General features: G+C 36.0%; 1 protein-coding gene across 17 annotated transcripts in view; it reads right to left on the bottom strand.

The window, feature by feature from the left end:
- sash1a (SAM and SH3 domain containing 1a) overlaps nt 1-14,630 on the bottom strand; it is a 226,914-nt gene that overhangs the window by 18,987 nt on the left and 193,297 nt on the right. For 16 of the 17 annotated variants that reach the window (XM_051875651.1, XM_051875649.1, XM_051875654.1 and 13 more), the window contains 6 exons: nt 9,480-9,530; nt 9,212-9,261; nt 3,480-3,517; nt 3,095-3,181; nt 2,587-2,699; nt 697-798 (listed from right to left, as the gene is read on the bottom strand). In XM_051875651.1, coding sequence (XP_051731611.1) covers nt 697-798; nt 2,587-2,699; nt 3,095-3,181; nt 3,480-3,517; nt 9,212-9,261; nt 9,480-9,530 — 441 coding nt within the window. The remainder of the gene's footprint in view (nt 1-696; nt 799-2,586; nt 2,700-3,094; nt 3,182-3,479; nt 3,518-9,211; nt 9,262-9,479; nt 9,531-14,630) is intronic. The other variant, XM_051875661.1, reaches the window with a different exon arrangement.

Consider the following 14,630-nt stretch of genomic DNA (forward strand, 5'->3'; position numbering starts at 1 on the left):
TCATTAAAGGTGCACTCAGTAATTTTCCCTAATTTAAAAACTGTTACCTCTACAGAAATTAAGAATATGGAAAAAAAAATGTGGTTAAAATGATGTACATGAAACTCCAGTCATATCAGATTGACAATTTTTACATTTAAAAGTTTTATTTTAACTTAGAGTGGGTCATCACGTTAAGATCACATGACCAGTCTGATAATACTCATGGCTGACTGCAGGTAAAATCGCTAACTAAATACTTTGTTTGATACTACATTAACATCACTACATTCACATCACTATGTATCAATAAAAATCCATAATGACTACCATATTTGCCAGATCAGATCAGCATACACAAAACATTCTGAGTGCACCTTTAATGTATGATGACTACAAACCATCCTAAGTTTTATACGTCCTAAAGTTTCCAACAAATGAAAGTGTGTGTTCAGTGTGATTATAGCAGAAAAGGGGATGAATTGGGTTGACGTAAGGACTGCCACTGCCTGAATTTATAAACCACAATGTCACTACTCTGCAGAGATTTACCTTCCTACACACACACCAAGATATAGTCAGTACAGTGAGAGACATTACTAACACTTACTGCAGGGGAAAATAAACTTTGATGTGACTGAATGAGGTTATGTTGTAACACACCCACCCCTACATACACTCAGGTCTACAGTCTGGGTGGTTGGGTATAGTACTTACATTGCAGGCGGAGGAGACGTTAACAGTGGGACTGGATCCATCAGTCCACTCTGCTGTGTCTGTACTGCTGCTCAACTGTCTGTTCCTTTCATATTCCTTTAACTATGGAGAACAAGATGTCAAAGAGAGCCACCGCCTTGCCCTCACACTCACACACCCTATCTGTTACAGAAATACAGTCTGAGAATAGCCCACACAAGCATGTATACACACACAAACACAAAACACAGGCACAGATAAAAGCGTCATGTCCATTCAAACAGAGTTTTTAAAAATGTATTAATCACTTTTATTTTTATAAACCACAATTCAAAAGATTGGGGTCAGTCAGATTTTTTTTTTTTTTGAAAAAAATGTATCCTTTTACTCCTTTTGAACTTTATATTCATCAATGAATTCCGGAAAAAAAAAAAAAAAATGTATTGCAGCTTCAACAAAAACATTAAGCAGCTAAACTGTTTTCAACATTCATAATTTTATTTACTTATTTATTTATTTTTATTTCTGAATGTCATAAAATATCAGAATGATTTTTGAAGGTTCATGTGATACTGAAGACTGGAGTAATGGCTTCTGAAAATTCAGCTTTGCCATCACAGGAATAAATTACATTTTTTAAAAATATTTAAATAGAAAATAATGATTTAAATTGATTTGACAACATTTAAATGATTTAACAACATTACTGTTTTTACTGTTCTATTTTTGATCAAATAAATACAGCCTTGGTGAGCATAAGAGACTTCTTTAAAAAGCATTAAAATGTGCCGACCCCAAACTTTTGAACGGTTGTGTTTTTATAGGCATAAGTACATATAAATAAAATAAAATGTATTAAATATGTTTTTTTTTTTATAATTAAAATTATTATAAAATATATAATTAAAATATTATAAATTTAGGTTAAAAAAAAAGATTCTACCCACCCTTAAGTCACTCCAATTTCCATTTTTTCCCACTGTTACAATGTCAAAGCTGCTCTTTTTTATACAATGAAAATGCATTATGATCATTGGCTGATCCCAGGTCCATTTTCATGCTACACAAACACTGCACCACTAGATTAACCCATCTTAAACTCATTTATAAAAAAATTAATTAAAATAAATTAAACAATAGGTGCATGACGCCCTTGGACACAGAAATATACTACAAAAAGACAGAACACAGAACAAGTAAAGCAACATTAATTAAAAAAAAAAAAAAAAAAAATTAAAAAGACACATTTGCATTCAAACAAACACACACAAGGACAGACAAATGTTCATGCATGCTTCCAGCATGTATGATGTCAACTATCCACAAAGGCTTAGCATTGGTTTAAACTTTAGATCCAGTCATTCAAGACTGCTCATATAACATAGATAAATCAACTACCAGCCCAAAGGAAGAAAACTTCCTGAAGATTAAAGAAAACCCAGTTGGATAAAGGAATCAATGTCAGCCTTGTGGAGAGAAGAAAGCCAGATTCTAAAATCGTCCATTAGGTTCGTTATCAGATGATAATTAATCATTATCATGTTCTCAAAACAAAATGACAGAAAGAAAAAGAGACCTACATTCACCCAACACATCTGAACAAGTGAAAAAGGACAGAAGAGATCTATCCAACCAACCCCAGCTAAACCTACTTCAGAAATTAGACACCAAAGACCCTCCTTCACCTCAACAAAACATGATTTGCACTAAGGAATCTACTGCAGCCCTAAGATGCAGGGTCAGTGCTCATGTATTTAAATGCATGTGAGTGTATGTAAGTGTGTGCATGTGTGTTTTGGAGGAAGGAAGGAGCAGGGCGGAATCAGTCTGGGTGAGTAAAGTTAGTACACACGAATGTAAGCAAGGGAAGCTCATTTGCATTATTTTTCGCGGTTGATGAGGTGCCTTTACCCGTGCCAGCGCCTCCTCCACTGTGATCATCTTCTCTTTCACCATCATCATCAGCTGGATCCGTTCCTCATCACTCATAGTGATCTCACTGGCCACATAGCCAATGTCCTCTCCTGCAGGGTCAACGGTCAAAGGTAAGGAACAAGAACAAGGGAAAGTCCCTCCAGGGAAAGTCAGTTCATTCAGTGACCATCATATTGCTCATGTAGGTAATCTGTTTGTCAAGATCAAGTTCTAAAAACATTTCAAATCAACAATAATATCTGATAACAGTGTGCCGTAAATTCATAAATTAATTTTTGTAGGCAAAATCTAATTCTCATTCTAGAGTACTGACTTTTTAAGTGAAAGATGGAACTACAGCGGCCATATATTTAACGTTATTTCTTTCATTCGTATTTCTATGGGTGGACCATCTCCTCTCCCTTACAGTATCCCTTAAGTGAGTGGAATAGAGAGTTATGAAGGAAGGAAACATAAGAAAATGGAGTGAGTTTGTTTTTATTACCTTTTGACGTTTGCCTTGTGACCCCTTTCTGTGACTTTCGGAAGTTCTGCCAGAAGGATTTGTTTTTCTTCTTGTTGTCCCATTTTCCTGTATGTGAAGAGAGGAGAAAGCCATCAGGACCATCACACTCATGAATATTTGCACAAACATGCACAACTCTGAAATACCTAAATATAATGCTTTACAAAAAAAAAAAAAAAAACCTCTATTATCTAGCATCAATATGTCTGCCCATCTACAAGATGAATGTCTACCCTTGTAACCCCTGTCACCAGAACACTCTAGTTTCGCATAATCCAACATTAATTGCAATGAAATTTCCCCAAAAACACCTAAAGGTCATCATAATAGCAGTTGAGAATAGTTTTCATAATGAGAAACAAACCTGATCCATCCTCAGAGCTAGATTTGTGCAGAGGAATTCTGAAGAAAAAGACATAAAAAAAAAGAAAGGAATTAAGACATGTTTAATAAAACACTTCAACATCTCATCATTGAACATTACATATATCAGATATGCCCTTATGTATTACCGACAGGCAGTATAAGGCTGGAAATCAAAAGTAGAGTGATTATTAGAGCCAGCAGAGGGCAGTGTGGTGCTGTTCACAGAACACATGTCAGGCTCCTGAGGCTCACAGGGCACAGATGAGACGCTCCTGAGATGCAGCGAAACGAGACGAAGAAGACAGAAAGTGAGAGGGAGAAAAGGGGAATGAGAGCCACCGCAGGACAGACACTGCCTGTTTATATTTCCACTCCGCTCCTCTGGGGCACAGTGCCCTTGGAAAATACCAAAATAACGAAAATCTAACACACACAGATGGATAAACATACAGCACTAAGATTCCACAGATATCAAATTGATACGGACAGAACATATTTGGTCTATTTAGATCCTAGACCATTTGGGTGTTTTTGTGGGCGGAGCCTACCTGATGGCAGAAAATGACATTTCTGTAGTAGCAATTTTCTCACAATTCCGAGTTTATCTTACAATTCTGAGAAGAAAAATGGTGAGATATAAACTCGTTATTGTCTTATGCAGAATTGCAAGTTTATATCCCGCAATTCTGACTTCTTTCCCACAGAATTCTGATGTAAACTTGCAATTGCAGAAAAAAAAAAAAAACAGAATTAAGATGAAAAATGTTATGTGTCTATGTTTAAATCTTATCTATGTAAAATACTAAAGGTTTAAATATTCCATGTAACTGTAGGGCTTATCTATTATGTCCACTATGAATTGCATATATAAGTAATATTTAGACCTATTGTTTACATCAAATTCATGCTTTAATAGTAGACAGTGCTGGGTAGATTACTTACAAACTGTAATCCATTACGGAATACAAATTACATGATGAAAATTGTAGTTAGTAACAATCTATTACATTACAAATCTGATTACTTTTTGATTACTTTTGACTTAACACATTGATTTGAATAGAATAATTTTGCAGCATATTGATTTAAAAATGCAAAGAGAAAGAAAAGTTATTCCACTCTTTATCAACAACGTGAAGTGCATCATGTCAGGCTTCTCAAACTGGGGTTTTTGCAGGAACTGTAGGTGGTTTGTAAATGGATGAAAAGCTAATTAATTAAATCTTAGAAATGTTAAATTTAAAGAAAATATTTTAAAATAAAAACAATCAAAATATTTATTTTTCTTGTTTATTCTGTGAACTGCATAAACTGCATTTAGTTGATATAGAAATTATAAATGTAACATTAAAAATATCTTTACTATCATTCAATTTTGCTGAATAAAACTTTTGATAAATTCTGTCCTTGCTGAATGAAAGTACTTATTTCTTTCCAATAAAATAAATATAAAATAAACACATAAAATATTCCCAAACATTTTAATGGTAAATTAAATTAAACATTAAAAAAAAAAAAAAAAAAAAAAAATGTTTGTAATCAGAAAAAACAGTAGGAAATTTATAGCTTAACAACCATATTTAGTCATTTTTTTCCATATAGAATAACTGGACATACCATCCTGATTTTGGAAAATATCCAGTGTTTACATTCCCAGTAGCCATGTGACATGAATCATGTTAACTTTGTCATACGGTTAGTTGTAAAATGTTGCGTGAAACAGGGCCATGTATTAACTGCCAACGAGAGGAAACATCTGAACTGAGCCGACTGTCAACAGAACCCAAAACACAGAGGGAGAAAATATGTTTGTTCTGCAGATGAAAACATGAACGCAAGTATGCAAGTGTATGTGTTGTGGTTTTCTCATCTGAGTGGATTCCTGCTCATCCTTGGGTTAAGAAAACAATCTCAACCTAGTCTGCACTAAAGTAAACAGTGCAAGTCATATAAGCATACACTAACACATACTTTTGTGCACCTTGTGCGCTCCGGTCTGGTTTTCTCCACAGGAAGACAGTATTTTTACCAGTCACTTGTGCTTAAATCATCACGGGTGCACGCTTGTCTGCTTTTCATCTGTTGTCCATGTGTCCCAAACACATCCATGACATCCACACTGCTAAAGCTATCAGTATCTACAAATACTCAAGAGGGCAGTGTGTGTGTAGTGTCAGGTCAGACAATACATGTCATTACAAGGACTGTGAAAATGTTGCTGTGTTGAAAACACAGATTTCTTCATGTTTCGGGACATCCATTGCACTCTGACCAAATAAAGACGTCAGCACTGCTCTTTTACCCAAGTGACACAGGGCATGATGGAGGCCTCACTGAATTATCATATCATTATACTGCCATGGAAACACAAACTTTCTCTGTTTAACCTCTCATTCACCCTGCACGGAATCCGAAGGGAGACTCCTGCTTGTATGCTAACTGCATCCCATGCTAAAAGGCCCTATTGAAGAGCAGCTCAGTAAATTAGGCTCCATTCAGGATTTCTGCTATTGAGAGAGTTGTATGTGTGCGAGTGCTGTGTGACCAGCATACAATAAAAGCGTGTTACAGTCCATCAGTTTCTTTTCTCAGAGTGCCTTGTGTCTTTACTGGTGTGTGTCTAGCAGAATATAAGCCTTCTGAGCCGCATTCCTTCACTGCAAGTAACTGTCATGTTCACTATCTCTGAAACAAAGGAACCCCTGGCTTGCTGAGATTGTTATTCAGAGAATGTGATGGAAGATAATTTTTACAGGAATATTTGCACTCTACTCTCTCCACACACTTCATCTGTGTCTTTCAATTTAATATGCGGCATGTTTGGGATTGACAACTGTATTTACTAACAGACGTGACTCAAATGAACAGGTTTGGACTGAATAACGTTTGTATGAAAAGGTAACCAAAGTCAAAGACAATAACTACGCCTTTGAGGATTGTATTCTGTTGGTGTGAATGTAGCCAGCTTTTTTGTGTTTTCACGATTGGAAATGATCAGAAAATGGCCTTCTAGAGTGTGAGATCAGTCATATTACTGTGCCAACATGTCATCACTATTAAATTAAGAGGAACATCATGTTGTTCTCATCAGTGATGTATCACTACAGTGATGCATGTTCACTGATCTTTAGAGCTAGGAGTGGGCTGACTTTCCCTTTCCTCTCGTCAAACTGCTGATGAAGAAGGAACACTTCTATCCCAGGGTGCACCTGGTGTCCTGCGATTGGTTGGTTTGCTTCCTTACACCTGGCGTTGGAGTTCAGAACACATATACGATCGAGCACAAAAACACATATACAAAGATCGCAAAGGAAGAGTCCAGGAAATGACCTTCACTAGAGGTCATGGTAAATGGAGCTTGAGGGATTTCCTTAAAGCCACACACACACACACACACACACACACACAAACACGTACATTGTCACTGTATTCTGTTACATTTCTACCACCTTATTATGCACGGAAATAATTTGATTCAGTAAAAAGGGATAAGCTACTTACAGCCATTACGAATACTTAAACAATTTAAAAAGATGTACACTAACATTCAAACGTTTAGGGTTGGTAACACTTTGCTCACCAAGGCTACATTTATTTTTTAATATTATGAAATATTACAAATTAAAAAATGTTTCTATTTAAATATATTTTAAATTGTAGTTTATTCAAAGCTGAATTTTCAGACGCTATTACTCCAGTTTTTAGTGTCACACAATCCTTCAGAAATCATTCTAATATGCTGATTTGGTGCTCAAGAAACATTCCTTATTATTATCAAAAGTTAAATAGAAGTTGTGATGCCTAATGTTTTCATGGAAACAGTAATATTTTTTTCAGGACTGTAGTTCAAAAGAACAGCATTTATTTGAAATAGAAATCTTTTGTAACATTATAAATGTCTTTACTGTCACTGTTGATTAATTTAATGCATCCTTGCTGAATAAAAGTATTCATTTCTTTAAAAAAAAAAGTCTTGCTGAACTTTTGAACGGTAGTGTATTAGGAGGAAGACTCTAAACTAACACATACACATCTCGTTCACTATCATCAGGTTCTGTGCTGTTCAGCACGAACAGCCTTTCTCGAGGCCAAGGCTTCTTCTAATCATACAGACAGGAAATTGGGGAAATCTGGCAATGCCTCTTTTGCTGGTTATGGCACAGTGATGATAATATCACAGACAACTCTTCTGAAGAATAGGATATAAAACAGGCCTGCATAAAGTCATATTGCGATTATTAGGACAAATATTGTGATAACGATTTGAACTGCGACATGACAAACATCTAGCATTGCTTCTGCTTAGACACCAAGACTGAAAGAATAAATAGGCGTAAAAGCAGAAGCAGAATACTTAGTCAAGATGAAATGAAAGTAGGGGATCTTTTATTACCCAAAAAATATGTTCTTTCTTTTCAAAAGATATTTTAAAAATGAATATTGCATGGATGCATTGTTCAAAATATGATCTATAGCACATTTAGAAAATAGAAGGATGGATTTTAATATCATGCATTTAAAGAGATAGTTCATTTACTCACCCTCATGCTATTCAAAAACTATGATTTAATTTCTTGTTGTTTTTAGAAACGTATCAGTGTTTTTTTTTTCTTTATACAATGGAATTCAATGGGCTCCAGTGATGTTTGGTTCCCAACATACTTGAAAATATCTTCTTTTGTGTTTCACAGAAGAAAGAAATCATACAGGTTTGGAACGACACATGGGTGAGAAAATTATGATTTTAAGATTTTCATTTTTGGTTGATCCAAGTTCAAAATCAGACCATTCAAACTACATTTTTGCACAGAGTTAAGTCATCTAATGCAAATATAAATTTTGAGTGAGCATGTTGAAAAAAAAGTTGCTTTCGTCAATCAAAGCTAGTGTCAACCAGAGTACCAGTCAAACCCAGCCACATGTGTGTAGGACCACAGAGACGTATAAATGATGAAAGATGTGTCAGCTCCATATGTTTTACATTCACCCAAGCATGCTACTACTCTCCAGAGAGTGTGGATGACGGAGGTACAATTAAATCTTTCCCATGGCACGTGGACTGCTCATCCCCACAGAAACAGACCATTAACAGGAAAGATGCATGGAGACACAAGCCTTTTTGTGCACTGACATCATTTAAAATCCTCAATTCATTTTCACAAAAACTTTAGCACTTTAAACATTCTGAGCTGCTATATGAATAAAATATTTTAAATTAAGCAAACTGATCTTTGACGATTATATAATTGTGTGGGCAGAGATAATGTCACGTGTATCACGTCTAGCTCATTTAAGCAATAATGCTAAATAAAGTTCATTTAGTCAGCTTGACTAACACCCTTGTGTACTATAAACTCACAGAGTCTCACTTAAGTCTGAATTTTGGTCTGTCTTCCTCTCTCTAATCAGCGAGTTTCATCTTAAACATCTAAGAACAATAGACGGAAGGAAGGAAGCCTGGAAGCACCAAGATGTGAAGAAGTAAAATGGAGGAATTCACACCCATTCAAACACACACACACTTACACTCAGGGGGAGATGGGGGATGGAGAGCAGACATGACGTGTGTGATCATATATCTAAGAGGTCAGCAGTCATATACAAGTCATATGGTTTAGATATTAAAAACTATCATGGGCCTGATTCATTAGTTTTGGTCATTTGTAAAAAATGTTTCCACAACCAGCTACTAAACATTACAGAGTGAGCACTGAGTTGAAATTTTCTTACTTTCTTTCAGCCTCTGGAGTAGACACCTCACTGCTAAATCCAAACGATTCCTGTATACAAAGACAACACTGCGGTTAATTACTGCAATTACACACACACACTGACTTTAATCGCTGATGACAAACAAATCAGTGTAATTTGAGCATGCAGTCAGCTGATTTATCACTGAGGGGTCGTGAATGAAAGTGTTGTGTTGTGAGTTATAGTGATGACTGCAGGTGTGCGAAGGTCTGAAAGCAGATATGCACCGCATTGTGGGTCGACTGACCTGGATGTCTGAACGTATCTCTGAAGAATTCAAGCTGGTGTCTGCCTTTTCCTGGAAAACACACACAAAAAAAGAGGGTTAGGAACAAGGACACACAAACACACACTGCCACTAATAAAGGGTCATATGCCCATATGTCAGGAGCACATCTTGTCATTAAGAAAGCCACACCCTCTAACCCCTGTGTACACATCACCTGAAGCACACCAAACCCGCTGGTCCTGTGCAGCTGCTCAAGAGAGCAAAAAATTCAATATGTGGAATGAACCAAACCTACTGGAAATACAGTACACATGAACCCTGTTACAAACCAACAAGCCTGTCAATCAACATCTTGCCATATAAACAACATAGTACAAATATAATACAAAAACATTCAGAGGACTGGAAAGCACTGATATGCATCTTAATCTGGCTGACCGAAATCTTTTTGTTAAGATCTCTTTTAGTCACATTTGTTCTCTACATCTGGTCTAAGTGCAAGTGTTTTCCCCCCTTTATATATGCCAAAATAAATAAACACATTGTTGTTAAAAAAATGTGCATTGTTGTGAAAGATATGTAATTAGATAAATACATTTGACACAGGATCATATAATAAATAAATAAATAAATAAATAAATAAATAAAAGTCACTGATATTTATAGCACTGACTTTAAAGGATTAGTTCACTTTAAAATGAAAATTACCCCAAGCTTTACTCACCCTCAAGCCATCCTAGGTGTATATGACTTTCTTCTATCTGACGAACACAATCAAAGTTATATTATAAATATCCTGACGCGTCCAAGCTTTATAATGGCAGTGAACGGGACCAACAAGTTTGAAGCTCAAGAAAGCGCATCCATCCATCCATCCATCCAACGTACTCCCCGCAGGGTTAATAAAGGCCTTCTGAAGTGAAGCAATGAGTTTGTGTAAGAAAGATTTCCATATTTAACAAGTAAAATATCTAGCTTCCGCCAGACCGCCTTCCATATTCAACTTAGTCAGAAAGTGTAGTGCCTCTCGCAGTTCAAAAAGCTTACGCTACATCCTACGCCTTCCCTATTCAACTTACAAAAAAAGCCTAACTGGCGTCGCCTTTTTAGTAAGTTGAATACGGAAGGCTGTCTGGCAGAAGCTAGATATTTTATTTTATAACTTGTTAAATATGGATATTTTTCTTACACAAATGCATCGCTTCGCTTCAGAAGGCCCTTATTAAGCCCCCGGAGCCGTGTGGAGTACGTTTATGATGGATGGAAGCACTTTCTTGAGCTTCATACTCCCGTTCACTGCCATTATAAAGCTCAGATGCGTCAGGATATTTATTAATATAACTCCGATTGAGTTCATCAGAAAGAAGAAAGTCATATACACTTTATGGCTTGAGGGTGAGTAAAACTTGGGGTAATTTTCATTTTAAAGTGAACTAATCTTTTAATGTGGTGTAGAAATTAAAACTTTTGGTTGAGATCTTTTTTGACCACTTATGTTCTCCAAATCAGGTCTGAATTTGAGTTATTTCTCTTTTATATAAAAAAAAAAAAAAAAAAAAAACTAAACTAAATTTAAACAGTTGTCAAAAATATGTAATTAGATAAATACCAAGCATCTTGGATTAAAAAAAAAAGAAAAGTAAAGAAAACAAAAAAGTATGCCGTCAACTGTGTTAAGTTCAAACTGAAATATTTTTAGAGGGGTAACAAGCCTGTAAATCAAGAAAAACTCGAACTTCACATGTAACCTCATTGTGTAGGAATCTTGTTGTCCCCAGGTTGTTTGCTTGCTTTTTTACTGGCCACAGTCTTTGAAGCTACAGGTCTGGTAAGTGCCCTGGTAGAATGACATAGTCGAGCAGAGGTTGAACCCATTCATTTTTTATTTATTTATTTTTTTTATTAAACAACCCTGAATTATTGTATAGCTTTTCAGCCACTCTAAAACCATCAGTGCAGGCGATGTGAACTAAGGGAAAATTCATTGTGTTTCTAGTACATACTCTATATCACTGCTTACTCACTCACACTGCTCACTTCTCAAAAACAAGACTTCTGCTCGTGCCCTGACCTCCACATATCTGTGTTTGTGTGAAAGTCTGTGCATCAGCAGTAAAAAAAAAAAAAAAAAAAATTCCAGGACTTCTGTAAAATGAACTGCATTGGGCTCAATTTGGAGATTACTTGGTTAGTAAACACTAAACTTGACTTATAGTATAAGTATAAATATAAAATAAAATTAGCATAGGAGAATCAGAAAAGGTTTGTGAATATAGTTATTAAATACCATTATGACAGAATGAATGCTGACAGAGATAAACTGTGTTTGGATGGAAGAGGCCCTCTAACACAACCACCTGGATCTGATCACACATGGCCTAAGGCTTACTGTCTGTGTGTGTGGATGGAGGACAGCACTTTGGAAAATTTGTGCCCAGACTCTCAGTTATCACAGTAGTAATCTTCAAGCCTCTTTTCCAGCAAGCGAAGCATTTTCTTCAGAGAGAAGCACTGTTTTAGGTCAGGAAGGCTGTTTGTGTGTGTTTTGTCTCTATGCCACTCCATCCGTCTGCTTTAGCTCTCAGTGGTGTGTTGGTAAAGTCCGGAAGCTTCTAAGTAGTAAATCAGACGTTGTGCTGTAAAAGTGGATTCATCCAGAAAAGAAAGAAGAATTCACTCACTCAAACACACAGTGGGCAATTTGAAGTTATTCCCAGATGAACACACACACTGGCCAAAGTAAACACACACATACACAGGTCTGTGTTCTGTATCATCAGCAGCAGGGCATCACCAACTGCCCCATACCCACTGGGCACATGCTCGCGTTGGCACACACTGAATCATCTGTATACACTGCTGCTGCCCGTGTCATCCAAAACACATATCCACACAACACGACACACAAAGAGATGCTCTGTGTCTGTGTGCACTCACTGACACAGTACTAAAAACACACACTCACAGCTTACAACAACAGCACGCATAATAGCACAGATCTACACTAGACAGACACTGTACCTCTTGACATAGTTTAGTTCAATGTGTTTATACCACTATATATGGTATACGTCTAAGTGTAGAGCTAAAAGATGATCACTTAATGTCTGGCTATATAAAGTATACTGTGAGGCACAGCAGCTGCTGGTTGATAAGCGACTGTGTGTCTGTGATTTTCTGGGACTGAATTTGGCCTTATGCACTCTGAAGATGAATTTGATTTAATAGGCAGCACAGTATCACTACTGTATACACCCACACATACATATTAACAGAGTGAACGCTCATAAAAACACACGTAGTTATGAGATGAAGCATAATAATGCAGCCACTCCCTAAACTAAAATTGAATTTGACCGATCACATTCAAGACCTTTACAGATGTTAAGGAACTCTCAAGTAGACAGTAATATAAAGACTAGTGTGAAAGATATAAGGACCGAAATCTCTATGACCAGCCATTTACGCTGTCATCACCCAGGTGTTGATAGCGCGCGAGCGCAGGTGAGACCTGAACGTCCCATGTTACTACCTGTGTTTAAACTAAACTCATTTAAACCTTGCCAATTTAAAATTTCAGGATTCTTTTAAAGGAGAAAAAGGAGACAGACAGCGCATGTGTATCAGTGTACTGGATCTTTGTTTTTATTTATGTCTTAAAGGGACAGCAGTCTAATATTCCTGCTCTCTGTTTTTAATGTTAATCAAACAAAAGGACGAAGAAATCACTCTTGACTGAATATGTAACTTCAATAATGTAATTTCAATGAAATTGTAAATTCAATAATGTTTCAACTTTATTTAATTATTCAAAGAAGTTTATATGAAGTGTTATTTTATATTTGATTACTTTATTCAATTTCTGTACCTGAAAGCTGTTAGATACCTGAAAACTTGTAATTGTTTATTTTATTTGTATCTAAGCTCTCATGTATTTATTTGTGCTGTGTCTTGTAGTTAGATTATTTGTTTTATTTTCTTTATCTTATTTGACAATTGTCCTATTTTTTACTGAACATAGCACATACCGAACTAACTGTACCGAAACAGTGACTCTACAACCTTGACACAAACTGAACTGTGAAAAATCTGAACCGCCCCACCCTTAATAAATACCATATTTACCTGTGGCCTTCCTACCCTCTCTGCTGAATGGTTTAAAAGCATTTGAGTGAATAAGAGTGTGATCATATAATGTAATGCTAGCCAAATTATGACAGGAATGGATGCTGTGTTAATTGCGTTAAATATTTTTAAAGCGTTAAATTGAAAAAAATAATCGCATGCATTAACACGTTAATTTTGACAGCACTAATAAAGGCTGCACTAATAAAAAAAAAAAAAAAAAAAAAAGTAAAAAAAAGATTTGTAAAGCTCCAGGTTTGCTGTGCTTATTTGCAGGGCTGCACATTTTGTCCAAAAAGTTTGCGATTATATATCAATAATATAACTATTAAATAATAATAAATGTTATAATTGTAATAATAATAATAATTATTATAATTTATTCCATTATAATTTATAAATTATTATTATTATTATTATTATTATTATACTAGATAAAAATGAACAAAATTATCATGCTTAACTTTGAAACATGCAGCACATTTTTTATTTAATTTTGCTTTTGCAGGCAGGCAGATCACTCGGTTTTGGAACAGCTATTTGTCAGAGAAAGATATATAGATACAGACAGAGATGTGGCAGGCTGGCTGGCACAGAAGCATTTGGGGAAATAAACAAACTAAAGGAGGCTAATGAGGTGTTTTACACACATTCATACAGAGTCTCTGTGTGAAGGGCAGGACACACACAGTCAGGCTGGCAGCAAAAAGGGCTGTGCTGGTGGATGTGGTCAGCTCATGGGGAAAGCCTTGGCTCCTTTTGCCCAATCAGGAGATACATTTGGTTGAGTAGCAGGTAGAGAAAGTGTCCTTGTAGAACCAGACCAACCATTCCTACTGCTATAACACAAACAAAACACACATACAACTCACAGTGTGTGAAGCTTTGTGGGAACACTATTCCTGCATTCCAGCTATGTGGTTTCTACCTGGAAATACCAGTCAGGGGGAGAAAAAAAAAAAAAAAAGTTGTTTCTCATGCTTAAGTAAACACTTTTAAAACAGGTTAGTGTAGTCTGTGACAAGAAAGAATTGGGCAACATTG

This window comes from Ctenopharyngodon idella, chromosome 20 (genome assembly GCF_019924925.1).
Source record: "Ctenopharyngodon idella isolate HZGC_01 chromosome 20, HZGC01, whole genome shotgun sequence".
Lineage (NCBI taxonomy): Eukaryota > Metazoa > Chordata > Actinopteri > Cypriniformes > Xenocyprididae > Ctenopharyngodon > Ctenopharyngodon idella.